At 35.8% G+C, this 27,411-nt stretch overlaps 5 protein-coding genes across 6 annotated transcripts; 3 read left to right on the forward strand and 2 right to left on the reverse strand.

The window, feature by feature from the left end:
• Positions 1–1,898: 1,898 nt before the first annotated feature.
• On the forward strand, positions 1,899–4,754 carry LOC133796913 (uncharacterized). The gene is made up of 3 exons (XM_062234613.1): positions 1,899–2,086; positions 2,636–4,306; positions 4,429–4,754. Exons 1-3 carry the CDS (start codon positions 2,024–2,026, stop codon positions 4,492–4,494), a joined length of 1,800 nt encoding a protein of 599 aa, XP_062090597.1. The 5' UTR covers positions 1,899–2,023; the 3' UTR covers positions 4,495–4,754.
• A 3,882-nt stretch (positions 4,755–8,636) lies between these two features.
• On the forward strand, positions 8,637–9,901 carry LOC133793715 (nuclear polyadenylated RNA-binding protein 4-like). Its single transcript, XM_062231011.1, has 2 exons — positions 8,637–8,969; positions 9,328–9,901. Exons 1-2 carry the CDS (start codon positions 8,679–8,681, stop codon positions 9,850–9,852), a joined length of 816 nt encoding a protein of 271 aa, XP_062086995.1. The 5' UTR covers positions 8,637–8,678; the 3' UTR covers positions 9,853–9,901.
• Positions 9,902–10,720: 819 nt separating this feature from the next.
• Positions 10,721–14,782, reverse strand: LOC133796914 (uncharacterized). 2 transcript variants are annotated; one of them, XR_009875542.1, is made up of 8 exons: positions 14,459–14,782; positions 14,271–14,360; positions 13,465–13,605; positions 12,938–13,003; positions 12,510–12,677; positions 11,863–12,186; positions 11,442–11,639; positions 11,041–11,177 (listed from the first exon to the last, which is right to left on the reverse strand). XR_009875542.1 is itself a non-coding variant. In XM_062234614.1 (7 exons), exons 1-7 carry the CDS (start codon positions 14,702–14,704, stop codon positions 11,064–11,066), a joined length of 1,149 nt encoding a protein of 382 aa, XP_062090598.1. In that variant the 5' UTR covers positions 14,705–14,779; the 3' UTR covers positions 10,721–11,063. The 2 variants fall into 2 exon arrangements, 1 of the variants encoding a protein (XP_062090598.1); XM_062234614.1 differs by lacking the exon at positions 11,442–11,639 and having other exon boundaries at positions 10,721–11,177; positions 14,459–14,779.
• Positions 14,783–18,868: 4,086 nt separating this feature from the next.
• On the reverse strand, positions 18,869–21,506 carry LOC133793716 (uncharacterized). The gene is made up of 2 exons (XM_062231012.1): positions 20,717–21,506; positions 18,869–19,689 (listed from the first exon to the last, which is right to left on the reverse strand). The coding sequence occupies exons 1-2, from the start codon at positions 21,476–21,478 to the stop codon at positions 19,228–19,230; spliced, it is 1,224 nt and encodes a 407-aa protein (XP_062086996.1). The 5' UTR covers positions 21,479–21,506; the 3' UTR covers positions 18,869–19,227.
• A 2,607-nt stretch (positions 21,507–24,113) lies between these two features.
• LOC133796917 (PRA1 family protein H) lies at positions 24,114–27,235 on the forward strand. Its single transcript, XM_062234617.1, has 4 exons — positions 24,114–24,745; positions 25,758–25,894; positions 26,566–26,637; positions 26,716–27,235. Exons 1-4 carry the CDS (start codon positions 24,291–24,293, stop codon positions 26,778–26,780), a joined length of 729 nt encoding a protein of 242 aa, XP_062090601.1. The 5' UTR covers positions 24,114–24,290; the 3' UTR covers positions 26,781–27,235.
• Positions 27,236–27,411: the final 176 nt, after the last annotated feature.

Here is a 27,411-nt window from a genome sequence, read left to right on the forward strand (position 1 = left end):
TGATACCAAATATGTACGATTTTAAAATACAGGGTACCATATGAGCATTATTGAAAACAGAGGGTAGAGGGTACCAAAATGATACTTTGCAAAAACATAGGGTACCAAATAAGTATATTCCATTGTTTTAATAGACTATATTAACAAATATAATTTTTTTTTTATATATATAAATATTAAATTCATGTCTCACTTACTGTTTTACATAAAATAAAAATGTTTATAACGTAACATTAATCATATTGTAATAATGAGGATTATAATAAACTAATTATTTTATTATAATTAGCATAACATATCTCCAAACAATAACAATTAAAATCGAAATATTTTCCTCTAAACAATAAATGTTTGATTACCAAATATATTCTCATGTTTTCTAAATATATTCCCAGGATTCTAGCAATTACATAATTTTTTCATTAAAAAAATAATATTAAAATAATTATTTTTAAATAAAATTTTAAAAGGATTAAGATTTGTATATTATGTTGTAATAATATTAATTATGTAGGGGCTTCCAAAAGAGTCCTACCGGTATGACTCTTTTGTATTTCCGACCTTTGAACAATTTTCGACGTGATTTTTTTATGATCGTATATATTAATGTAATGATAACTGTAAGGGAGTGTTTGGTACTAGGTAAAATGAAGATGAGAATGAGAATATAAAATACTTCTCATGTTTGATTCAATTTTTTAAGAGTAAAATTAATAATTTTTATGGACCCTACATGTATTTTAAAAGTAAAGTGAACCATTTTATACACTTGATTTCAACATTACCTTCATCCTCAGCCTAGGGGTGTACACTATTTAGTTTGGTGCGGTTTAGAAGAATTTTTAAACCAAACCATTCAAATTAAAAAACCAAACCATAAATAAATGGTTTGGTCCGTTTTGGTTTGGTTTGGTGTTAACCATATAACAAAATTATTAAAATTTATAATTTTTTTTATTATAAAATAATTAACTAAATAATTGTATTTAAATAATAATAATTTTAGTTTTACTTTTTAAGACCATAAAAGTCTACAAGAAGACAAACTTTTTAGGGGTGTTTGATATGAGTTTTGAGTTTGGGGAGTAGAGTTAGATGGAGTATAGATTAAGAGAATGTGAAACTCAAGTGTTTAAAGGGGTTAAATCAAGCTAAAAAATAGGATCCACTTGGAAACATAAACCCCAAGCCATTAAAAATAAATTTACTAAATATGGTTTAAATTTCACATTCTCATTTCCACCAAACCAAACATTCATACCAAACACCCCCTAAGTATTTTGAATCATTTTATAGAAGTGAGAAAAAGAAATGTTTACTTTCTAAACAATATGAGACTTTACATTTTTTTTTTAGTTTTAGAAAATTGTACATGTATTAAATACTACTAAAAATATATAATAAACAATTAGATTGTTTGGCTTGGATAATTTGGTACACTTTATAATAACTTAAGTGTAGGGGTTCAAATCTTTGAACTATCATTTCTACAAATTATTTTTTTAGAAAAAATCATGATTCGGTCCGGTTTAATTAGTTTTAAAAAATTAAAAATTGTGACAAAATCATTAAAGTTGAGAAATCAGGTTAAACCGAACCATCGAAAAACAGTTTCATTGGTTACAATTTTTTGCGGTTTGATGCGGTGCGGTTTGATTTCAAACCGTGGTTTGCGGTTTATGTGAACACTCCTACCTAAGCCCTCTATAATTTCTAAGGTGACTAAAAAAACAAACAATCCTAAATGTTAAGGCAATTTTTGAAAAAAATAGTTTTATTTTAGTAATTACATTTGGTAACATTTCAAAAAAAAATTACTTTTGGTAACTTTACACTGACTTTAGTGTTTTTTTTTTCTTCTAGACAAAGTGGATTTAATTTAGCGCCTTTAAAAGATTGAAGGAGTGAGAAGAAAGTTAATGCTTTATGCCTTGATTCGTATTCTTTAGTTTTCATCCATTGATTCTTGTTTCTCTCTAATTTTTTTGTTCTGCTTAGTATTTTTGCAGGTAAAACCGCAGATATGGCCAAATCTTCTTCTCGTTCTCGCAAGAAGAATCGCTCTAATGCCAAGGCTTCATCTGAGGTTCTCTTCTTCTCTTTATATTTAATTATCTTTATGAGAATGAAAATAAAGATTAAAATCACTGTTTTTTTATTTTGGGGTGTGGGGGATCGACATAGTTTCTTTCACTCTTCTGATTCTCTTTCTTTATTTTTCTTATGACTAATGTACACTTATTTTTCTTTTCCCTTTCTTTGTTTCTAAAGTTAGATTCAGATGTTAATTGTGAAATTTTGTTACTTTCTCTTCATAAATTAGGGTTGCTTCAATTCAGTTTTGTTTCTATCTAAAATTTGCTCAGGTCTTTTTATTTTTCATACAGATTTGATTATAAAAAATTAGGTCTCTACATTTGCATATTTACATTCGCATTCAAATCTAAGTGAAAATGCCAGTCTGATAAAGTTTGCCAATAACATTTTCTGGTACCATTTTCATTTGCATTTTGTTCAAACAAAAATTGACGGGTTTAACGTCGATTGGGTTATCTTTATTTATTTTTATATCTTCTGCAATATTTTGATTTGATAAATTCTAATTATGCCCTCTTTTATTATATTCCTGGTGTAGGCTCGAACAAGGAAGAAAACAAAGACCAGGAGCAAGAAGTATGAATCCAAGAAGCTTCGCAGTCGTCATGTTTCTGATGATGATGATTCAAGTAATTCAATGTCAGGTTCATCTTACTCTTCTAGTTCCGAAGAAATAAAACTTAGAAGCAAGAGGTCTGGGATTCACACTAAAAAGGATAAGAAGAAGGCTAAGAGACGATCTTACAGTAGTGAAAGTAGTGAGGATTCTTCCCGTGTGAGGAAGAGAAAAGAGTCAAAAAGAAAACGTGATTATGAGGCTAAGAATAAGAGTTATTTGAAGAAGAAACGCAGGAGGAATGATAGCCCTAGTTCTCCCAGTAACAGGTCTGGGAGCTGCTCAACTTGTAAGGGTGGTCGTATTAGCAGTCATGAAGTTGACTTTAAGAGGCACAGCAGTAAGCGTGCAAGAGAGGAAAGAAATTTGGAGAAGGCTGAAATCCCCCTCAAAAGGAGTAGATATGGGTCAAGAAGTCCTTCATACAGTCAATGTAGTGAAAGTAGTACCTACCAGAGTAAGGAGAGAGTTTTGGTGGAGAACAACTCAAGGCGGTTGAGATCGGTTATTACTATAGTAGAAAGGCCTGATGAAGTTGAAGAGTTAAATAAGGATGAACATAAAGAAGAGATGGTATTTGATTACGATGATTACCCTTCTTGTAGAAGCAACGATAGTAATGATGTGGGGAACAAGAGGATAGAGAATGAGAAAGGTGAGGAAACTGCCGTCTCACATCTCAGATTCCCCAAACTTTTGAACACTGGCAAGGTTTCTGACGGGGATGATGAGGATCAATTTGATGGAAGTAATCCTAGCTCTAAGGAAAATGGGATAAGTCATCCTGCAATTGAAAAACCAACAACTGAGGTATTTGGTGCTATTAGAAGTGAGAAAAGTGATGACCTAGAGTTAGTTTTAAGACTAAAGGCTTTGGAAAATCTACGAAGATTTCGTGGAGGAAAAGCTGCTGCTGTCGATCAGAAGGATAAAAATAATGGTGATGAGAAGGCACCACAATTGTCTACCACAAAGGCAGAATCTGTTCAAATTAGGTTCACTAAGCAAGATGATACCAGAGTGTTTGGTGGGAATTTCCCCAAAGAGGCTTGTGCTGAAGAGTCAGTGAAAGGGGAGGGGATTCCTGCAGTAAAGAGTGGGTCCACATGTTCTTCTCAGACCGAAGAAAACATAATATCCAAGGGCCCTGACGGCAATGAATTTGCATCTGCAAAGCATAATATTGCTCGTTCAACAGATCAAATGGCTATTGCTGATAATTTAAAACAAAAGGCCAGTGCAGGCACTTCTGCTGTCAAATCAAAGTTGGCAACACCAGCATTGAAGCGTCAATTGTCAAAAACTTATTCAACGCTAAAGCAGGTTCCCAAATGTGAGGAAACTCGGGAAAAGTTGTTGGTTGATGTGAAAAATTTAGATGAGACTGCTGTTATAACTGCCCCAACTGTGACCAAAAGTAGCAATGCTGATAGAGAAGACATCAATAATGCCAGTAGCTCAGCTGCTTTGGAACTTTCCCTTAAATCCTCGCCAGGAGATACAAAATCTGATACACTGCAAGAGGAGGCTAAGGAAGGGTCACAGTTTGAACAGAAGACAATGTCTGTTATGCGGGGTGGAGAAATGGTACAGGTGGGTGGTTTGGCATATTCAAGTTTTCCTTTCTCTATAATGAGAGGGCTTAATTATTGATTTCATTCTTTTATTTGCGAGTGTCTGTTTTGGTCTTATTGTTTCTCAATATTTTTTGCCAGGTGAGCTACAAAGTCTACATCCCTAAGAAAGCTCCTGCTTTGGCGAGGAGGCAACTCAAGCGGTGACATTCTCTCAATGATTCTGTTGAACTACATTGGTGAAAGTAAAAAAAATGCATAAGAAAATAAAGAATAATAAAAAAAAAAAGATACCGCCACCATGAGATTTTTTTGTAACATAGGGGGAAAGTAAATTTTGAAATGCTTTCAACATGCATTTCATTCTGGTATTTGAAACCTCAAGGATGGAAGAAAGACGTGAACTATATCTTGGGTGTATTTGTGGTTGATTATGAAATAGTGACTTGGTCTTATAGTTGGAAAAATTACATTAGTGTCGTTCAAGCCCATTTGAGATATTGTCTTTTGTCTACTAAGTTTCCATATGTCATATAGGTAACTGGAAAACCTTACGTGCCTTGTCGCTAGGATTTCAAAATACAGTTTAACGATAGAACCTACTTAAAATTATTCCATCAAGTCAAACAACTTGCACGCGCCAAGTTACATGTTATTGCAAGAGAAACCTTGATGCAGTTATTATTTTCAAAATCTAGTTTTTTTTTTTCATGGATGTTGATGTCTCTACTTTGGTAGTTTGCAGGTAAAGTATGCGAAAAATTTGTGTGTAAATTCTGAGAATATATGTAGAATGGTGATAATCATGATGATATACTCATTTTAGCCGGTAGGTTAGATTAGTGTGAGAGTTGTGTTGGGTTCAAGTTTCAGCTAACGCTGCTGATATTAACAGATTCATAATATGGAAGTTCAATGTCCTGGCGAGACGTGTGACGAAGGACACGACATTCATTCATTGAATTTTCACGTCTCACCCAAAAATTGAATAGTAGCATGACTGAAAGAGAAAAATCATTTTGTATATATATATATATGTGTGTGTGTGTGTATTCATCGTTACATTAAGGTTGATGAACAACTTGTTTTGTTGGTAAAAATATAAAATTTCGTTGAAAGATGTTATGCAATATAAAAACATGTACCAATACATGTGTATATATTTATATATTTTGACGAAGGACCATTTCGATCCGCTAAGTAAACTTATTAATAGTCGTTAGTATATACTAAGCTAGTCCATTATCAGTATTGTACTAGAGATATACCTACATTGAGAGATAATGAATCTTTAATATTACTCAAAAGAAAATCTCACTGAGAAACAATACTTTCAACCACATAATTGGCAGCCAAATTTTTAGTGAAGCACACCAAAGGAAAACCATCAGAATTTCGAACAGGTGCTCTAAAGCCAAAGACGCCTTGGTGAACATCTATAGCAGCATCCACATTCAGTTGTAGAGAGTGAAAATGTGAAGTAGGTCTCTCAAACAGCAGTTTCTTGGAAACATGATAGCAGTGTTGTTGTGCCTGTAACCACTTAGAGTAATATGCATAGGCCCACTCAACAAGGACATGAGGAGGCGGTGTTGGAGAGCCCTGTTTAGCCTTATTGCGATTACCCCAAAAGCTCCTAGTGATAAGAAAAAGATAGCAAAGCTACATAGAAGACAGTAAAGTATTAAGATCAAATAACATATCCATAACATTCAAGTAAAACTTGGCTTCAGAAGAGCCCAACAGACTGTTCTCTTCCAAACTTGGACAAAGAAACAAAAAAGTGTTGCCAAAATCATTGCAGCAATGAGAGAAATAAGAGGGGAAGGGAACGTGATGGCTCTGTAAAGCTAATGTTGTTGGAATAATATCTAGGCAAGTATGATCCGGTAGTATAAGGTCTTGTACCTAAAGAGAAGACAAAGAAACAAGAGTTGTAAGCATGTGTTCAGGAACAACAGTAAAAGTGTAACATAAACTATGGAAACAAAATTAAATTTGGAAGAAAGAAAAAAAAACAGACAGTATATAAATGAAAGTAAAATTAAGATAACCATTATAGAAACAAAGGCAACTAGTTGAGTTGATTCGACACTGTTGCTAAATGCAACCAAAAGGAGTTAAGGAATGCTCCTGATGTGAACTCATAGTAATATATTAGATCTGTGGAAGAAAAAAATCTAGGAAAGGAGATGAAAATGAATAAAGGCAAAAGCTAAATCATGTGGTTATTATAATAGTGTGACATGGTTAATGTGGACCTGAAATTTTTAACTATTAAGAAAAGTAGGAGTGATGGCAGATTAAGAAACGCGCCAAAGCACACAAGTCTCGGTAAGGTATATATACATAGTGTTTAAGCAAATCACAAACAACACTACATCATAAAAATCTAAGCATGAGGAGAAACACACCAAAACACAAATCGATCTCAGTGAGGGATATTTTGTGTTTAAGCAACTCATAACTAGCAATGAAGTATGTGAAAGCTAAACCTGACTTGAACCCCAAATACGAGTCATTGTATCCTTAAAGGCTGACTTGTTGATCCTCTTCTTCTTGGAAAGTAATTAATCTTCCGACTAAGCATAAGCCAACTCTATTATTGGAATTGCGATTGACGGTATTGAGCAGAGTATGGATGCGCTTCTCATTGTCGAATGCACGAGATCCATCAGAACTTGATACTACCAGAGAATGGTTATGAGAATAACAAGAAAACGTAAGAATAATAATCTTATATGAGAATAAATGGAAACTCAGATAGCAGTTTGGTTATAATGAAGATCCAGAGAAGTGAAGAAATCGTGTGATTGTGTCAGAGACAAAGGCAGAGGCCATGGGACTCATGCATATCGAAATTCAAATCAAGTTAATCCTAATCATTACTGAATAATTAATACATACCAAACAATAAATAAGGCCACGAGCCAACACAAATAACTATAAAACTTTTACATTACATTATTTAAATATATTTTTTATTAATTTATACAAGAGAGAATGAGCAAGAAAAAAAAGAGGAATGAATAAAAAAATTAATTAAAATTGTTTGAAGAATTTTCAGTACTTGTGGACTGATGATCTAGCTTAGTTAAAATAGTAGAACATGAGTGGTATTTTTTTTGGTCCTTCAAAATTGTAAAAAAATTATATATTTTAGTAGGCTCTAAATTTTACTCCAGTCACATTATGAATTTTTTAAATAAATAAATTTCATCATGGCAATAAAGATAAATTTGCCTCCAGTCCCACTTTTGTTTCTTTTGTAGGAATTTTTTTTTGGCATATGACTCGGGGAAAATAACAGCTTGGTCCTTGTGTTTTTTCAAAATGTGTGATCAATTCCTGTGTTTTGTTAAATGACAATTGAGACTTTGTATTTTACAAAATAGATCAAAATAATACTTTATACAAAATTTTATTTTAAAATTTTTTAAATATAATATTTAATTCTCAACTCATTGATTACTTTCTCCGCTTCTCTAAACTTTCGTATTATTAACGGCTCGAGAATTGTTCTTATAATTGAAAATATTTTGACCAAAATCGAGTCTAAGTACTATTTTGATTCATTTTGTAAAACACAGGATCCAAATTGTCATTAAATAAAATAAATAGGCGATCGTGTATTCAGAAACACAGTAGCCAAAATTGTATTTTTCCAATAACTTGTCCAAGTAATAGAGATAACATATCAATAGATATAGCAGTAAGAAATCAAAAAAAAAAATAGTGGGTTAGTGTTAATGCTAGTCTTATGAGTAAGACTTCTCTCTTTTTCTCTTAACCTCACTCAAATTTCAATGTGGTTATTATATAGTGCTCCACTATATGCAACTCAGGTTGCATTATACAGATTACATTTCCTTAAACTCTCATTTGATCATAAATGAAAGAGACTTTTTTAACGTGGGAAAAGAAATTTGAAAGTTCTCAAAATTTATGCTACAAATTTTTTTTTCTCAAAATTTAATTTAATGAGTTGTAATTTTTAATAAGTGTGAGAAAAAAACGTGTGGAAATATAACCTCTGACACTAATTATTATTATTGTTATATTTTAGTTAAATACACGTAATCTCAAATATTTAAAATTTAATAATGATTAAAAATACCCAATTATTTAGGGAGAAAACCATTAATACAAATTATAAATCTATAACTCAAAATAAATATTCAAGTAGATCCGTTCAAAAACAAAACAAAACTACATAAATTAATATTGAGATATTTTTATCTTCCTAAAATTTTGACTTTAAATTTGAATATTTATCTTATTTTTATTCCTAATAGAATTCTAAGTACTAATAATATAGTAAATTATAAATACACAAACATCCACCATATCTCATAACCTTCCAAGTCAATTGATTTTGAAAAAGTGCCAAGATGTCATCTAAAAATTCCACTGCTTCCACCAGTGCTACACAATCCACTGCTCCTGCTCCTGAACAAGTTATTAGTTCCACTCATCGACATGGTACTTCCGTGGATCCACAGGTTACTTCCACTTTTCCTCCACAAATTACTTCCACTAATCCAAAGGCTGTTTCCAATACTACTCCACAAATTACTTCCAATACTCTCCCACAAATTACTTTCACCGATCCAGAAGCTACTTCCACTGCTTCTCCACAAGTTACTTCCATTGATCCACAATATACTTCTGTTGTTCCCCAGGTTAGTAATTATGTATAATACAAGAGTATTATATCTATAGGAAATTTCATTCTAGAATAGGGTATCACTTTAACCCATAATGATAAAGCCTTTTGTATTTTATATTTGTGGAGATATTATAAAGTAAAACTTTTTTATTTAATAGTTTAAACTCTAATTTTTGCACTATAAATTATTTTGAATTTACTGATAATTGGTGAATCCTACTATCATGCAAATTTTTTTGAGAAAATAAAGGAATTCTACAGTAATAGTTAAATTGACACTTTTGCTATATAATTGCCCTATATCTATATTATAATTATTATTAATTATTTTATTTTTTATTTGTGCTGATTATTTTTATTATTCTATACAGAATAGTACAGAGAAAACAAACATGAATGAAAATTCTATTTTCTATCGTAATAAGATCTTTGTTGGAGGTCTTCCCCACCAGATTGAGGAAATAGAGCTAAAATTATATTTCACTACATTTGGTGATGTGCTACATACCAAAATTATGCATGACAATTCAACCGGCAAAGGCAGGGGTTTTGGGTTCATCATTTTCCGTGAGGAAGATGCTGTGGAAGAGGTGTTAAAAACTAGATTCCACAACCTCAAGAACAAACGTGTGGAGGTTAAGAGGGCCATCAAGGAGAAGAAACGTGTTGCACAACCCAACATCTACATCTACAACAACAATAACAACATCATCAACAACACTTACTACGACCACTACATCAACAATAGGGGTTTCATCTATAATCCACACCTAATTATGGATACAATCCCTTGTCCTCCCACTTACATGAATTATTTAATCCCATATTATTACCAGTATTATCCATATGGATATGATGAATATGGGATGGAATACTACTATCCCATCAAAAAGTAGATTTGGTTTTTGTTTTATTATGATTAAAATGTTGTTTTGGATTATTTATTTTTTTGGAGAAAGTACTTAAACTTATTTTGAATTTTTTTTAATGGTTTTTCATATATATATATATATATATTGATCTATTTTTTATGTTAAAGTAGTGTGGGCATATTTATCTATACCAATATATTAGGACAATGAAAACATACCAAGATTTAGGTACTTTATCTTTTAATATTCGGGTAAAATAGACTAGACGACCCTTATAGTTTTACCATGTACGTTTTGATTGATAAACGATGTATTATGATAAATAAAGTTGATAATTTGATAAATTATATTGAGAAATCACATTAAAGTTTAATAAACTATGTTATAAACAGATAAACAAATTATAAATTTATCGGGATATTTGCTGCGAGAGTAACTAAATTATTGTGTTTGTAGCACTTAAGTACTAAAGTTATTTTTTTTACGGTGAAAGTGCATTCCGTCCATGTTTTGGTGCAGTTTAGTGCAACTTTATGTTTCATCGTTAAATCCGCCTACATGGTGTAAAATTTGCTTATAACTTGAGTATTTTCATCGCTAACATTTCTTAAATTTGATACTTTCGCTGCAAACATCTTTTAAATTGGATACTTTCGCCATAAATATTCCTTTAATTGAGTACTTTTGCCTACATTTTACACACGAGTTTAATTGTGAGAATTGATGGTTATACCAAACTGCACCAAAACATGTACAAAAGGTACTTTCGCCACCAAAAATAATCACATGGGTAGTTAAGTAGTACAAACTTAATAAATTGGGTACTTTAGTTTTAAATAACCCAAATTTATATATTAAATAATAATAAAAAAGTGACCATTTGGGCTGAAGGTTTGCGTCACTAATTTTTTTTTCCTTGGATTCAATCCACCCTCTTTCAAAAATACATTTCTAACTTTTACCGTTTGCTAAAGCCATTCTTGCATTAGTAAGAATTAATAATTATTTGAAATTTTAAGCAAGGTACTTGCTTGGACTATAAAGAAACAATTGAAAAAGTTCTCGTATCTGTGAAATGTTTGGATAAACCATAGAAGTTTTTGGATAAGTTCTTCCTGGGCCAAGCAGAGAATTTCATGATGGGGCAGTCAGGTTGAGAATCTCTTCGTTCTAAGTTCTAACCTGGCTTGTGCTTTCACCAAAAACGCTTAACAAAACGCAGGGTTATCTTCTTCTCAGTTGGCAGCATAATTTGCTTTCTTTCTGCCACAAACACAGGCCCAATCATCCATCTCTGTCACTGTTATGCCTTCCAGGAACGGTGAGTAACGCTCCATAATGGATGGAAGCTGCATCGAACACATGAGCCAAACTTTATCAGGTCCAGGAAGGTGATTTATAAGAATCAAAAGTTGACAATCGAATGTGATTAGTTACTGGTATGTTTGGTAACTCGTGATATTGTCATTCTGCTCTTGCATAAGTATGACAATAAAAAACAATTACGGAACTTCTCTGCCACCAAATTAGTTTAGTGATAATATAGGAGAAGATCCAAAATGTTCACCCCTATAGCTAGCTGTTTCTTTATTTCCATGCCACCATACCCTTACCTACATCATGTTATATTATAGCATCACACTGCTCTATCTTAGCTTGGCAACCATCTTCTTTTGCACTGGAAAACTTTTTTATTTTTTATATAGTCTTCATGCTACTACGACCTTTGGTGGGTGAGTTACAACTTACAACCCTGTCAGGAATCAAACCCCAAACCTCATAGAAGCAAACCACAGGTCCGACCACTCGCCCTGCATAAGGATCAGGGCAAAACTTTTTAATGAGCAAACATTTCCCCCCTCTATTTCCCTTTCCCCCATTTGACATGACCAGAAAATAGAAAGTTAACGTGTGAACCACTAGTCAAACTTTCTATATGGCTCAAATAATTGATTTCTAGCAACAAAGCTATTTAGCTAACAGTGAAACCACACTCAGCTAAATTCGAGTTTATATGTCATTGCAGAAAGTTACCTGCTCGGATAGAATTCCAGAAAGAGCAATCACTGCCCTTGGCTTGGCATAAGACACTATATTTTCTGCTAAATCCATTAGAGGATTCAACAGAATATTTGCAACCACCATGTCATATTTCTCTGTTTCTGAAATCATTTCAACTTCATTGGAGCTTTGTTCATCTGTTGCTCCCCATGAGTCCGTTGCCACAGAGCAGGTTTTGTCTGGAACAAGGCGTACTTCCATCTTCTCAGGTCCTATGTCATTCAGAGCAGCATTCTGTCGTGCAGATGTAATTGCTTGGGGATCTATATCAATTCCAACCGATAAGGCAGCACCAAACTGTATTCACCACTCAATATGTGCTTAGAATTTCTGAGTTAGTTGGCATAACTATTACTTAAAATATATATTTATATATATACAAAATTAGAATGAGAAAAAAAAAAAGCCATGTTACTTGTTTAGCAATTTTTAACAAAGGACCACCATGTAAGACACCAAAAAGCTAACGAAGTTCCCATTTTAATGAAAAGTTATAATTACTTAGTTTAATATATATCACCGCTTGCTATGCTGTGGTTCATACTTCATAATTGACTTTTCTTCATGTTCGACCCTTTTTCCATAAGGTTTAGATTGAAGATTAACTCATGAATGTATACCTTAAGTGCTGCAATTGCGAGAATTCCAGAACCTGTGCCATAGTCCAAGAAGAGTTCTCCACCCTTGATCGAATCATGAAGCATCAAGAGGCACAGCTTAGTGGTAGAATGCTCCCCACTTCCGAATGCTAATCCAGGATTCAGTATTATATTTGTTGCTTTAATATCCTATAGCAGCAAATCAAACATAGATATATTTATTCTGCAAATGCAAGTAAGAATATCTTCAAAGATGACATCCTTCACTGTGATCTGAATTTGGAAATTAGATTAGCCCATAACCATGAATAAAAATGAACCACAGCTCCAGCAGAACAACAAACAACATCACAAATCAAATTTATAACACTAAAAAATGAAACATTTATGGTCAATCACCAAGTACCAATGCAACAAAAGATTATAGACAAAGATTGAGAGAATCATACAGGGGGACTTCTCCACTCAGGCACAATCCAAACTCCTTCTGTAACTTCGACTGGATTGAAGGATTCCTGTAAAATTCATACAACAAATTTCAACTGATTTAGCTGTTTAAAATAATTGACGAATTAGCAGAACTTCTGAACATATCCAATCCATCGGTAAAATATTAGTATTCCCTCAGTGGCCTATCTAATTAGGGGCAAAGATCTGCAATTAAATTCAGATATAGATACTTTTCTTTTATGTTTGTCATTCAATAGAAACTTAATACATGCACCGTGTTAGAAAATGCTTCAAAGATGTAGATCATTGCTCAAACATCATACATCAGCAAGCAACAATTTAGAATAGGTAAATGGTCCTACTCATGATCCCTGTCATATGGCTCCTAAGAGAACAAAAACAGATCAGTGTCATCGTAGTGGTAAATATAAAACTGAAGATAGTATAGGCAAAGAAGCAATATGGTTGATCTAGTTACAAGTATTTGATATAATAATTGACATTACTAAGAATAAAGCAAATCGACCTGAGTTTTCCTTATCCAATCATATTGCTCGCCCACCCTAACTTCATAATTAGGTATTTCCTTCAGACCAATGGAATCAGCAGCATGTGAAATGGACGAGCTTATATTGTGGCCTTCTGGAAATATGGAAGTAATACATATCTGCATAAAATTACTTTTATGAAAAGAATAGGCTGTAATATAGGCCTCATAAATTTCATATAATATAGTAGGACAATCCGATAGTACATCTCCTAATCCTTTTTCCCATAAAATAATGTCTACATACTAATCTCCTAATACATACTAATGTCTACTTATTTAGTTGGTTATAATGACTGAAACATGAACAAACTGCAGATTCAATCTTAAATTTCTCCATTGTTTTCGTTACTTCTTTAAATTTTAAGATCTTTCTATCTTCCTTTTTTAAAATATCTTTGCATTGCATATTAGTGTATCATAATTTCATCCTTTTTTTTAAATGAAATAAGAAGAGGCACACTACACTGGTGTACATATCAAAAACCTTGATTTTTTTGCTCTACTACAATCTCTAAACCATTCTCAACTCAGCATTCATTAATGAAATAAATTACATTATATTGATGTTAACTCAAATTACAAAACCTTCACTATAAAATCTTATTCACAACTGGCAACTGCTCATTGTTTAGTACTATATGTATCTTCTTTAAAAGGTTGATACGAACCATAAGACACAAAACAAAACAGAAATGTGAAACCGTTTTAAAAACAATTGACATAAATAAGCAAGCACTTAATAAGCTTGGCAGCCAATGCAAATGAGAGAAATTTGGGTTCACCTCATCAGACTCAGAACTGTCATCGGCGTCATTTTGGTCAATGGTTGCAGAGCTTGCTCCAAAGCATAAAAGAGCATCTGAAAGCATATCCTGGCCAATAAATAATATGACTTGGGTCCTCAATAATCCTTATGCTTAATAGAAAAAAGAGGATACACCCAATTAAGTGTGGAAAGGAAGAAGCTAACCGCAACATGTTTATGGCAGCGAACGTCCACAACAAGGTAAGAGAAGACAAGGGAGCTGGTTCGGGAAGTCTCAGAAGAAAAATTTGAAATGGGTTTGGGCTGGTTTAACTTAAGAGCTCGGTGGGTTCGGAACAAGGGAGAAAAAAGGGAGCGGGAAGATGGAGAGAAAGGGTGGAGTGGGAGTTTGTGGAAGCGCCGAGAGCTCAAGTAGTGTTTGACGAAACTACTGCTGCCCCGGCTCAACATTGTGCTTGCTACGAGACACTTAACAAAAACACCGCCACCAATAAATATTTTGGACAATGATAATGAGACTGTTGTTCAGATAATGTTGTTTGGTAGAGTTTCAAAGATTTAATAATTTCTTATTAAAAGCATATATTTGTCAATTCATGATTTTTTTAGAAGAGAGATCAATTTTTTTCATTGAAATTTTTTAAAAATTAAAAGGCCCATTATAGTTGTAACCTCTCAACTTCTCACAACTTACATTACACTACACACATTCCTTTTTGTCGAAAAAAAAACACGATTTTAAGCTACTATAAAAAGAGACGTTAACCACCCTACACTAAACTAGAGTACCCTCACATTGCCTAACTACGCACGTAACAAATCCAATTAAGGCCAGGAGGACAAGGGTTCATACATAGTAAAGGCGTAATACTTAACCTGGATGAGAGGCAGCCAATGATCCCAAAAGGATTGAGTTTTCTTTTCGGTACGAGTCCCTAAAATATTACACATAGTAATAGTAATGTCTACACATATAATATTCGTTAAAATAAAGCTTCATTATTTATTTTTTGGATTTTGTATTGGGAAATTTCACTTTTTATCTCTAATAATACTTAATATTACCAAAAAATCTCAAAATTAATAATATTTTCAAATTAATGCTAAACTTTCCTCCCATACCCAAAATACCCTCCCATTATATCAAAAAATCACAAAATCTTCTCTTCCACTCTCCTCCCCCTCTCTCTCTTATTCTCACGAAATCATACACAAAACCTACAATTTTGTATAATTTTCTTGTCAAAATCATTGTTAGCCATCTCCATTGTCTCTGTGAAGTCGTTAATATCAAAGACAACATCTATTTTGAGAGTTTTTGGAGGATAAAAACCATGGGTAATAAGATTTTATATTTTATGTATTGGGTATTATTTGTTTACATTTTTTTGGCTATTTTGAACAGATTTGAGCCTATATTGGTGTATTTTTCGGGATTTTTTGAGAGATTCCGCGATCTGTGTTTTTCTGGGTTTTCTGCAACTTTTTTGCTCGATATCAGCTCGATAACGGTTCGATATGAGCTCGATGGTATGTAGAAGAAGGTCTTGTAAGAGCTCGATGTAGCTCGATGTGAGCTCGATTATAGCTCGATAGGGTTGGGTATTAGTGCTCGATTGTGCTCGATGGAAACTCGATTATGGTTCGATAAGGGTTCGATGGGACCCTACAATATCTGAGCTCGATAGGTTTAGATTTCTCGATATGTGCTCGATATGAGCTCGATAGTAGGTCGATGGGGTTCGATGGAGGGTTTATGTTCGGTTTTGAGAAATTGTAGCTCGATAGGGTTCGATAAGAGCTCGATTCTAACTCGATAAAGCTCGATGTTAGCTCGATAAAGTTCTTTTTTAATGTATTTCTGAAAAAATGACAGTTTTCCTGACAATTTTAATGTTTTTTTTTCCAACACAGGCTATATTGTCTACGTTTTTGTATCCTACAATGGTGTTTGGGAATTACAAGGGAATAAGTGTATTTTCAAGGACCCTCAATGCATGGTGATACCGATGGAGGATACTGTAACGTACTTGCAACTTCTTGACATATTGCACAAGGAACTTAAAGTTGATAAACAGATTTATGAGTTGAAATTGGAGGTTCCTTACACTTGTGGCGACCAACCGTTTACACCAGTTCATGTTGAAAGTGATCTTGGTGTCCGTGCATTCTTAGGAGTAACATCTAAAGAAAGGTTGGCCTTGTGTGTCACTCCTGTTAAAAAGATTGTCATTGCAGACCCATATTCCACTCCCGGACCTGAGGGAGCAGCCAGTACTTTAGGATTTCCTATTGCTGACCTGAGGGGCAATTAGTATGAGTACAACCCCTATGTGAATGACGATCCGGTAGCTGAACACAATGAGGACTTAGGAGACAATTCAGTGGATGATGATCTATTAGCTGAACATTTGCAAGTAGAAGAAGCACAAGAACAACCAATACGTCATATTGCACGGACGAACCCACCAAGTCAAGGACGTCGAACACCTGGCACCAGCTCTAGTCGTCCTGGTGGAACAGAATATAACTATACAGGGAACATTTCAATAAATTCAACAGAAGATCACAGAAAATGGAGTGCTCCCATGTTTACAAAAGAAGATATCATAGCTTGTAGTCGTTCTGAATCACCCTCATTCGGTGTCGCATTGGGAGAATTACATCTTGGGAAGACATTTGAGAACAAGATGGAATTGAAAACCAAAGCGGCTCTCTTTGCAATGAAGAATAATTTTGAGTTTATGGTAAAGAAGTTTAGTACTGATGTGTTGTATATCACCTGCAAGGATCCTGATTGTGGTTGGAGAATAAGAGGGAAAAAAGTAGTGCGATCGGAGATGTTTGAGATCACTGTTTATAATAGTGTACATACTTGCTCACTAGAATTGCGGCAAAAAGATCACCGTCAAGCAGCACCTTCTGTCATTGTGCACCTTATCAAGAACAAATATGCTACTGATGGCACTAACTATCCACCAAACAGCATAAAGGAGGATATGAAGAATAATTTTGGGATCGATATGAGTTATATGAAGGCTTGGAGATGCAGAGAGAAGGCACTAGGTTATGTCAGGGGGACACCTGAAGAATCGTACTCCAAGTTACCTTCTTACCTGTACATGCTGCAGCAAAAGAATCCAGGTACAATTACTGATTTTGTCACAGATGACGGTCGCTTTCTTTACTGTTTCTTCTCACTCGGAGTTTGTAGAAGGGGATTTACATCATGTCGTCCTGTTATATGTGTGGACGGCACTTTCTTGAAGTCAAGGTACGGTGGCCACATGTTGTGTGCTGTCGCATTGGATGCGAATAACCACATTTATCCAATTGCATTCGCGATTGTTGATAGTGAGAATCATGCTTCTTGGAAGTATTTCATAATGAAATTGAAGGAAGCCATTGGAGTTGTTGATAATCTGTCTTTTGTTTCAGACAGGCATGCTAGCATTATTCATGCTCTTAAGTTGGTATTCCCTGATGCCTACCACGGCGCATGCTACCATCACATAAGTATGAATGTAATTGCTAAGTTCAAGACCGATCACTGTCACAAGGAGATGTGGAATGCGGCATATGCATTTCGGAAGTCAAAATTTCACAGGTTCTTCAATAATATAAAGCAAATGGATCCTGCCATAGCTCAATATCTCGAGGGTATTGGCTTCGATAAGTGGACTCGTGCGTACTTTCCTGGGAATCGATACAATGTAATGACAAGCAACTACGCTGAAAGTTTCAACAACAAAACCAGAGATGCAAGAACCTTCCCAGTCACTACTTTTGTGGAATTCATTCGTTTCACAATTCAGTCATGGTTTGTCGCGCGTCGTGAGGAGGTAGAGAAGTGCACATCCAAATTAGCAACAATATATGAGAAAGATGTCTCATGCATTGCGGATCATGCAAGGTACTTGAAAGTCCATCCTCTTGGACAGTTTGAATTTCATATGGTAGACCCAGAAGGTGATGGTGAGGTGAATTTGATGACCAAATCATGCTCTTGTGGTCAGTTTCAAATAATGGGTTACCCTTGTGTTCATGGTGTGGCTGCGGCCATGTTGCGCAGTGTCAACATTTACTCACTGTGTTCACCATATTACACTACTGAGATGTGGAGAGAGTCTTACAAAGAAACAATTTATCCAACTGGCAACGAGGATGATTGGGAAGTTCCTGAGAACATAGAGAAAATGCAAGTTGGGGTTCCCGTTGAAAAACAACCAGTTGGTCGACCGAAAAAGAGTAAGGTGGGAAGAAGGAAGACAAACCGCACTCCATCGAATGGAGAAATCATTCGCAAAGAGCGCAAGTGTAGCATGTGTGGTGGTCTTGGCCACAACAGGGCTACATGCAAAGCTAGGCTTTAAACTCTTTTTTCCCATTTGAACTTGTTGTATTAATAAACTCTTTTTATTTGATTTTTCTTAAAAGTTATGTTAATGGTTCGATATGAAAATGATATTGCTTGATATTAGCTCGATAACAGCCCATGAAAGTTATAAAAAAATGATAACAGTTAGAAACTGGAGATGTAAAGACCCCGTATACAAGATTATCATGAAGGTAACAAATTTTGATAATTCAATAACAGTTCGATATAGCTTGATATTAGCTCGATAACAGCCCATGAAAGTTATAAAAAAATGTGAACAACAAACTGTACATGTAAAGACCCTGTATATATACAATCATCAAGGTAACAAATTTTGATACCACAAGTCTGTGGTCCACTTGTTCCTGAACACCTCCATATTTTCATCGCAAATAGTTTCCAATGGAAGACCAACCATTAGATGCTCAATATACTTGATAGCATACACACCACAATCCCCGCTGTAAAGAAAAAAGTAAATATTAAGTGCACATTACTATAAATTTAGTTAGAAACAAAATTAGTATGAAGATGATGTTTGTTACCTTCTCTTTGACTGAGGGAGCTCGTGTTTCTGTTTGCGACGCAATGTGAACTAATGCGGCCTATTTCCTGCTGATGGAATCTTCAACATCAAGCTATCAGTAAACAGTTTACTCTGCATTAACAGAGAAGGAAGCATAAAGCACCATGGACTCATAATATCCTCAAGCTTTGCGTCACTAATCACCGAGTTGTCCGAATCATAAACAGTCAGAGTCCAACTAGAAATGGAAGCCTCAATGGCAAACCAATGTTGTTGTCCATAGTTCTGGCACCAATATACATCCTCAACTCCTCCCCAAGATGCCAGAAACTGCTGCTCGATGCCGGTCAACATGGACATAATGTCAGCATCCCAATAATACTTTGTTTTTTCGGCTGTTTGCTTGTACTGATCATATCGGGCAGGTATCACTTGTGAGAAATAACTGTTCATCACAACTGCATTCTGTCGATATATATTGGGAAAATACTTGCGACGCATACGAAGCATGTGTTCTGCCGCATCAATATGCTGCAAAAGAGAGTACGATAAAAAAATTAGCAAAGACCATTATAAATTGCTGCTGTCGAGCTCCATCGAGCTCACATCGAACTCATATCGAGCTCACATCGAGCCAGTCTAAAACAGTAAAAAAAAACACCCTATTTTAACATCCCCTATCGAACTACCATCGAACTCATATCGAGCTCACATCGAGCCAGTCTAAAACAATAAAAACAACCTATTTTAACATCACTATCGAACTCCCATCGAACTCCTATCGAGCTCACATCGAGCCAGTCTAAAACAGTAAAAACAACCTATTTTAACATCACTATCGAACTACCATCGAACTCCTATCGAGCTTACATCGAGCCAGTCTGAAACAGTAAAGAACACCTATTTTAACATCCCTATCGAACTCCCTATCGAACTCCTATCGAGCTCACATCGAGCCAGTCTGAAACAGTAAAGAACACCTACTTTAACATCCCTATCGAACTCCCTATCGAACTCCTATCGAGCTCACATCGAGCCAGTCTGAAACAGTAAAGAACACCTATTTTAACATCCCTATCGAACTCCCTATCGAGCTCACATCGAGCCACTTTGAAATAGTAAAGAAAAACCCTATTTTAAGGGAAATTTCACTATCGAACTCACATCGAGCCAGCCTGAAACAGTAAAGAACAACCCTATTTTAACATCCCTATCGAACTACTATCGAACTCATATCGAGCTCACATCGAGCCAGTCTAAAACAGTAAAAAACAACCTATTTTAACAATCCATATCGAACTACTATCGAACTCATATCGATCTCACATCGAGCCACTCTAAAACAGTAAAAAAAACACAACCTATTTTAACATCCCTATCGAACTACCTATCGAGCTCCATCGAGCTCACATCGAGCCACTCTGAAACAGTAAAGAACAACCCCTATTTTAACATCCATGTCGAACTACTATCGAACTCCTATCGAGCTCACATCGAGTCAGTAAAAATAAAACATGTAAAATTGAAAACAGTCCATAATTAGGTATAAATGGCTTACCCCATCATTGAGCCACGACTGGGGTGTCTTCAACGTCAGAAACCACGCTGGACCGTGACTCCTAGTCTTTACATCCCGCGGGGTCTTGTTGGGCATGTCTCCAAGAAGCCACTTGCACATTGTCCTATACTGTTTGGGATCTGGCTTCTTGAGAGGGTCCAGCACATGTGTAGCCTCTTGTGTAGCCTCGTCTGCTAGTGCAGCTGCAGCAGTGCGAGGTCTTTTTCTCGTGGGATCCGTATAGTCCTCAAACCAATCTGGCTTGCGTCTTTGGCGTCTAGCCCTCTGAAACTGAACCCCAGCAACATCCTCAGGGTTGACAATAACGACTCCCGGAGTCTCAGCATCTGGTATCACAATGATGGTAGGAGGCGTCGTTGGATCATCAACATAGTCTAGCGGAATATCCAATGACTCTGACTCTGAATCTTCATTGGACCCCCTCGGTTTCTCCTTAACAAATGTCAGGATCTGACTGAGTACGTCCAAGATCACTGACTGGTTCTTCAAGAGGGTCTCCTGTCGACCCTCGACTCTGTCCAACCGCTCAATCAAGTCGGCGAGCTCAAGGGCTAAGGCTGAGGCTGGTGTTGGGGTTGGTGTTGGGGCTGACGCTGAGGCTGGGGCTGAGGCTGGGGCACAGGTTGAGGCTGGGGCTGAGGCTGGGGCAATAGGAGGGGTGGGACCTGCAACCTCCTCCCCCGGGGCAGCATCAACAAATATCTTGGCTGCCTCAGCAGCCTGAGAAACTTTCTCTGCCATTTTCTCAAAAGTCGCATCCTTCTCCTCATCAGTCTCTGAGGGATCCTGGCCAAGCCCAGGATAAAGGGGAAGATCTCCCTCAGTCAAAGACAAGTAATAGTCTTTTTCTGCTGGCCGAAGCTTCAACATCGGAAGAACAATTAACTACAAACAACATAAAACATTTGGTTAACTCAAATAATGATAAAAGATAAGCATATAGATAAAAAAAAAAAACATAACTTACATTCTTCTTCAATAATATCGGTGCGATGACGGACTTGGTGAAATCCTTGTTCCTCCGATGCAACCAACTAAGCATCCTCGGGAACATGTTTCCCGAGCTCACAACAAGCTCCACCGCAAGCTGTTGGATAGCCTCATATGCCCAGTACTGTAAGGAGGGGGCATAACCATACATACTGTATTTGGACTCTTGCTGCACCTTGGCATCCTTCTTGGCATCATAGTTGGCCTTTTGCTTCACCATGTCCTTCTTACAAGAATGCAATAGCCTCCTATAAGAGTATTTCCCCCATGGATAGCTGAAGAAGTACTCTGCATTCTCAACAATTTTTAGAATATCTCGCCAAATGTGCAACTTGCCCTCAATGGCATTCAGAACCCCCTCAACAAACAGACATAGACCAAGCTTGTACACATCTTCCACAACCGTACAAGTCTTGAAAGCATGGTCCACCTGTGACAGCTTTACTTTCTCAGCATCGTTGAAATACTCCTTTATCAACCGATCGCTGAGATTACGCCCTTCCAACTCTTCTGGTGACGGGAAGGCACTGAAATCCAACCCCGTCACCAGGGCAAACTCTCCCATGCCGAATCTACAAGACTTCGACCCCAAGAAAAAATGCACCTCATCTTCATTGTTGCTGGCGATTTTCCTCAGCAACAGTTGATGCACCAAGACTCCGGAGAAATTAAACTCCGAAGCCAAAAAGAATTGCTTGAAAGGGGATTCCTTAGCCCTTTCAAGCAGCCCGAGCTCCAAAAATCTGGTCTTAATGTGATTTAAAGTACTACTACCCCGATATGTCACTCGACCAGGAAAGTGATCACTGAACGGAACAAGCAACTTAGGCATCTGTAACAACACATGAAAAAAAATTGGTAAGAAAACAGAATAAAAAAAATTTCATAAAAAACACCGAAATAAGTTATCATCGAGCTCTATCGATCTCTATCGAGCTATAATCGAGCTGCAACATACCCTATCGAGCAACTATCGAGAAACTATCGAGTTCCATCGAGCAATATCAACAACCTAAATTTATCGAGCCTATCGAGCCAGTGTCGAGCCTATCGAGCTAAGAAAAATCTGTCTACATAAATAACCATCGAGCTACAGTCTAGTCTAATATCGAACCATTATCGAACCTATTGAGCCCTTGTAATATATACCACATATCCATCGAGCTTCTATCGAGCTCCTATCGAGCTTCTATCGAACCATAATCGATCCTATCGAGTTAGTTTCATATATTGCCATAGATCTATCGAGCTCCTATCGATCCATCATCGAACTGTTCAAACTACCCCTATCGAGCCTACTATCGAACCATAATCGAACCTATCGAGCCACTGGTTCAAACCCAGAAAAAATTTCCCACAAAATCGGACAACCCATTCCACAAATCACAGATTCAACAACAATACAAAGCAAATATGGACTTAGGTTCAAGATTTTACCTTTGTTTTTTAAACTTTGAAGGAAATATGCTCCGTGGGTCACGGGTTTGACAGAAAAATGGGAGTTTGCAGTGGGTCTCGAGATCGACGGAGAAATGGGAGAAGGTGGGGGCTCGACGGAGATGGGGGCTCGACGGAGGTGGGGGTTCGATGGTTTTTGGGGGATTTTTGTGAGACTGAGAGAGAGAGAAATCGAGACTGAGAGAGAGAAGGCTGAGGTTGAATGGGAAGGGTATTTTGGGTATGAGGGAAAAATTTAGCATTAATTTGAAAATATTGTTAGTGTTGGGATTTTTTGGTAATTTTAGACATTATTAGACATAAATAATGAAATTTCCCTTTGTATTTTGTCTTATTATTTGTTTGGACTCTGTGTTTACAAATTAATTGTTGTACCCTATGTTTTGTAAATGATTCAAATAGAACTATAAATCTGATTTTGGTCAAAGTTTGCTCAACTGAAATTACAAATAATTCACCAAACTAATAATTCAAAACAAAATAAAACCATTCTGCTTAAAAACTGTATTGTTATATTTAATTTTTTTTTATCAACATTAAGTTTGAGAATTATTTGAACCATTTTATAAAATATAAGATTTAAAAATAAATTTTTTAAAACACATAATTCAAATAAGTAATCGAAAAATAACATGAGACAACTTTTTATTATAGTTGGTAAACTTAAAAATATTACTAGGTCAAACATATAATTTTAACACTAATTTCACAAAACTATCAAACATCAAATTTATATGACATTGCATAACAAACATATTCTATACTATAATAAAGAAAGATTTGTTGTTGAGTGTACAACTGTACATGTCGAATCTTGATCATCATAGTTGGTTTGGTTGGACATTTTCACTTGAGAATATGCGTAATTAAGAGGGCATTGTTGACATTTTGGAGTGACTTGAATTTATAATAAGTAACTAAAAAAGAAGATTACTTTCTTAAAGACTCAGGTCTCTGGTCCAGGCAGCTGTACCTATTATTTTTTTAAATCCTTGTATGGTTGTATTGGTGGAACAAATTCAGTTGTTTATTTTAGGTGTAATAGATAGAATATAGAGATTGTGTTGTGTTGGGTGAAAGCAAATGATTTGTTGAGAAGAGAGGAATGGTGTTCTCATCCAACCCACTGTCGCTCAGCGTCCCCGAGGCCGCCTTCGAGTCATGGCTGCGAGACAGCGGCTATATCGAAGTCCTCGACCAGCGCACCTCCGACCTCCACCGCCTTTCCACCACCGCCGCCACCGCAACCACCTCCGACACCGCAGGCAATCCAGATAGCATCTCTTCCACCGCAACCGCCACTGCCACCGGCGTCTTTGTCTCGCTATTCTCTAGCATCGTCACCTTCCTCTCTCTCTTCACCTTCAACCCCTTCTCCAAGCTCTCAAGCGATGACTTCTCTGGGCAGACCCCTTCCTGGACTGCTGCCTTCGTTGGCTCCTTCAATTCCTACTCTTTCCCTTCCTCACCCTCCCAGGCTCGGTTGAGGGTTCACGAGAACGTCAAGCGCTACGCCCGCAACTATGCTTCTCTCTTCATCCTCTTCTTTGCATGTACTCTGTAAGTTTTTCGTCTTTTTTAAATTGACAATAGGGTTTTGTTTGGGTCCCTAAAAAATAGAAGAGTTATAGTCAACCAAGAATTGGGAATTCGATTTCAGATGATTTTATAGTAATAATAGGATGTTAAATGATAATTTTGTGTTTGGATGATGCATGTAATCTTGTTCGTGTTTGTTATAGGTTTACTCTTAGTAATTAAAATACCATTATGCTTAGCCTGAGTTGGAATTCAAGGATTAATTTGAAAACTTTTCAGTCTAAGGAAACTATAGACTTGTTGACATGACATCTCAAACTATATGTTAAGTAAAAGTTTGAATCTATGTGTAAATTGCTTGATTTATCGTGGCTATGCTGACAAGGTTAAAAACATTATATAGTTGTTTTGCTGAAATTGGCATTTGCTCCGAGTCTGTCAATTTATTCTAGTAACCCTCGTCACCCCTTTTCCAGAATACGTCTGTTCTTTTCTCAATTAAGAAACAAAAATGAATTGAAGAGGATTAAGGAGAAATACAAATAGTTTTAGATGATAAGAGGCACCTTTAAAAACGGCAAAAAGAACAAGCTAGTAACTAATAACTAATATATTAAGAACATTCGAACAGTATATCTTTTCAACTAGAGTAAGAGCAATCATAAGTAGAAGGAACAGCCCCTGATGCCAAGGAGAAGTTAAATGTTTTGGTATTTTGCATTAAGACAACATACATTGCCTGTTATCTTTAATAAATTACAGCTGCCATCTTTTCTCTGTCAGAGCTAAGGCTTCTCAGTCATTAGCGATTCACATTTTTCAGTGACAACTTATTCAAAGCCAGGTTCCATCAACAAACCAATTCCTCCTGAGTAAAAAAAAAATGTCACCAAGTACTTTACGTTCTTCCTACCTTTAACTATCTTTTTGGTGTTTCTTTGAGAGGTAGTTGCAGTTTTGAACCATTAATTTTTTTAATTGTGTCTAATGGCCTTTATTTATTTATTTTTTTTTCTTGTTGGGAACCTTGCAGGTACCAGATGCCAATTACCCTATTTGGATTAATATCATGTTTGGCACTATGGGATGTTTTTAAGTTCTGCAGCGAGAAATGGGGATTGGATCGATATCCGCTTACTCGACTCTTTTTGGTTCGTGTTAGCCAATGTGGTGAGTTAGTTGCAATTTTGTGTTTATCCTGTATTTTGAACCTTTCTTGCTCTTCTTATCGCTTTTTCCTGTTTTATTATTGCCCTCCCCCAAATAAAAATATCTTTAGTTTGACAATTATATTGTTTAACTTAACATGGCATATGTTGTATAGGGAGCTCTTTTAACTGCAGAAGAAAGGGCAGATAGCTAGATAATTTACTTTGTTGGGTAAATGTGCTGGAAATCTCTAATGGATGTAAATTACTCACATTAGGAGGGTGTACTCACTAAATTACATGTCTGAATTATTATTTTGTTGAGGAAATTGAATTAAACATGCAATTGAATCCTCTCTCTCCGTTTCTCTAATTCCAAATTTTTCTTCCATTCCTCTCTTCTTCCTACTTCCTCCTCTTTCTCTATCCTTCCTGCTCTTGCCCTTTCTATATTCCTTTCACTACACTCCTGCATCACCTGATCTAATATCTGCTTGGCAGTAGAGTTCTCTCTCTTCCTTCTTGCAGTGAAATCTATCTCTTGCCAACTATATTCGTACTTGGTTGAATTTTTTCACTCCTTAGTCCTTTACAACATTCAATGGATCTTTTTTGTGTTATTAAATTCCAATAATTCTTATTGCAATCTGTATTCATAGTTACTGAAAATTAAATTGAATCTCATGTTTGCAGTTGGTGTAATTATTTTGATGGGTTCAAATGTTCAGATGGCTCTGTTCTGTGCATTGAGCATAAGTTATGCAGGTAATTGAAAGATACATTTCTATATTGCTCATTTACTCCTACCTTGCATGATGTGTTCTTATGACAAGTCTTTTATAGCCATGATTCTGCATGCTGCATTTCGGAAGCTGACTCCTGCAAAACAACGGCCTCGGGGAAGATGAAAATATTAAAAGGCAAATATCCAATGAACCTATGCTTGGCTATATGATTCAAGGAATGTTGTTTGCAAGACATGGTTGCTCCATGGTGCAATCACCTACCTGTCATGAAGGCATACCAGATGAAGAATACAGTAAATAAATTGTGGATGCTATTGATCAGAGAATCAGTTGCTTTCCTTCACTGCCCCATACTTAATTTTTTAATCGAGGGCAGTTCCAAATTCTGTCAGATATTCCTTTCCTGAAAGAAGTACTGCTCTGCATTTCGTTTGTACAAGTTATTAAAGTTTTGACCATAATCTTCTCCTCTGCATTTTGTTTGTAAGTTATTAAACTTTTGACCATAACCTTTTAGTGCAATATATCAGTAAGTACTGTGTTTGGCACAACCTGTGTAACATTTGATGAGAAACTTAAGTTCGGCGAGCTTCTTCTGTATAAGCTTTTATATTTCATTTAATGTGTTTTGATGCGTAATTGTTTACAAATTATTATGTAATTTTCCATCAGTTCACCCAATTTAATTGAAGATACAAGTGTAATAAAATTTTCAAATTTCAAAGAACCCTTTTTTATCACTGGGACAATTTCAAACAAACATTTGGTTAATTTTACATTTTCATCCAACGCT

The sequence above is a fragment of the Humulus lupulus genome, chromosome 8 (genome assembly GCF_963169125.1).
Source record: "Humulus lupulus chromosome 8, drHumLupu1.1, whole genome shotgun sequence".
Lineage (NCBI taxonomy): Eukaryota > Viridiplantae > Streptophyta > Magnoliopsida > Rosales > Cannabaceae > Humulus > Humulus lupulus.

Bases quoted from the DNA above. Each gene is read 5' to 3' on its own strand.
- LOC133793716 (XM_062231012.1), bottom strand. From the start codon at position 21,478: ATGGCAGAGAAAGTTTCTCAGGCTGCTGAGGCAGCCAAGATATTTGTT. The intron at 19,690-20,716 runs GTAAGCCATTTA...TCTCTTTTGCAG, and splicing joins AGTCGTGGCTCAATGATGGG to CATATTGATGCGGCAGAACA.
- LOC133796917 (XM_062234617.1), top strand. From the start codon at position 24,291: ATGGTGTTCTCATCCAACCCACTGTCGCTCAGCGTCCCCGAGGCCGCC. The intron at 25,895-26,565 runs GTGAGTTAGTTG...TCATGTTTGCAG, and splicing joins GGTTCGTGTTAGCCAATGTG to TTGGTGTAATTATTTTGATG. The intron at 26,638-26,715 runs GTAATTGAAAGA...AGTCTTTTATAG, and splicing joins ATTGAGCATAAGTTATGCAG to CCATGATTCTGCATGCTGCA.
- LOC133796914 (XM_062234614.1), bottom strand. From the start codon at position 14,704: ATGTTGAGCCGGGGCAGCAGTAGTTTCGTCAAACACTACTTGAGCTCT. The intron at 14,361-14,458 runs GTTAGCTTCTTC...TTTATTGGCCAG, and splicing joins GCTGCCATAAACATGTTGCG to GATATGCTTTCAGATGCTCT. The intron at 13,606-14,270 runs GTGAACCCAAAT...AATTTTATGCAG, and splicing joins ACAGTTCTGAGTCTGATGAG to ATATGTATTACTTCCATATT.
- LOC133796913 (XM_062234613.1), top strand. From the start codon at position 2,024: ATGGCCAAATCTTCTTCTCGTTCTCGCAAGAAGAATCGCTCTAATGCC. The intron at 2,087-2,635 runs GTTCTCTTCTTC...TTCCTGGTGTAG, and splicing joins ATGCCAAGGCTTCATCTGAG to GCTCGAACAAGGAAGAAAAC. The intron at 4,307-4,428 runs GTGGGTGGTTTG...ATTTTTTGCCAG, and splicing joins GGGGTGGAGAAATGGTACAG to GTGAGCTACAAAGTCTACAT.
- LOC133793715 (XM_062231011.1), top strand. From the start codon at position 8,679: ATGTCATCTAAAAATTCCACTGCTTCCACCAGTGCTACACAATCCACT. The intron at 8,970-9,327 runs GTTAGTAATTAT...TATTCTATACAG, and splicing joins ATACTTCTGTTGTTCCCCAG to AATAGTACAGAGAAAACAAA.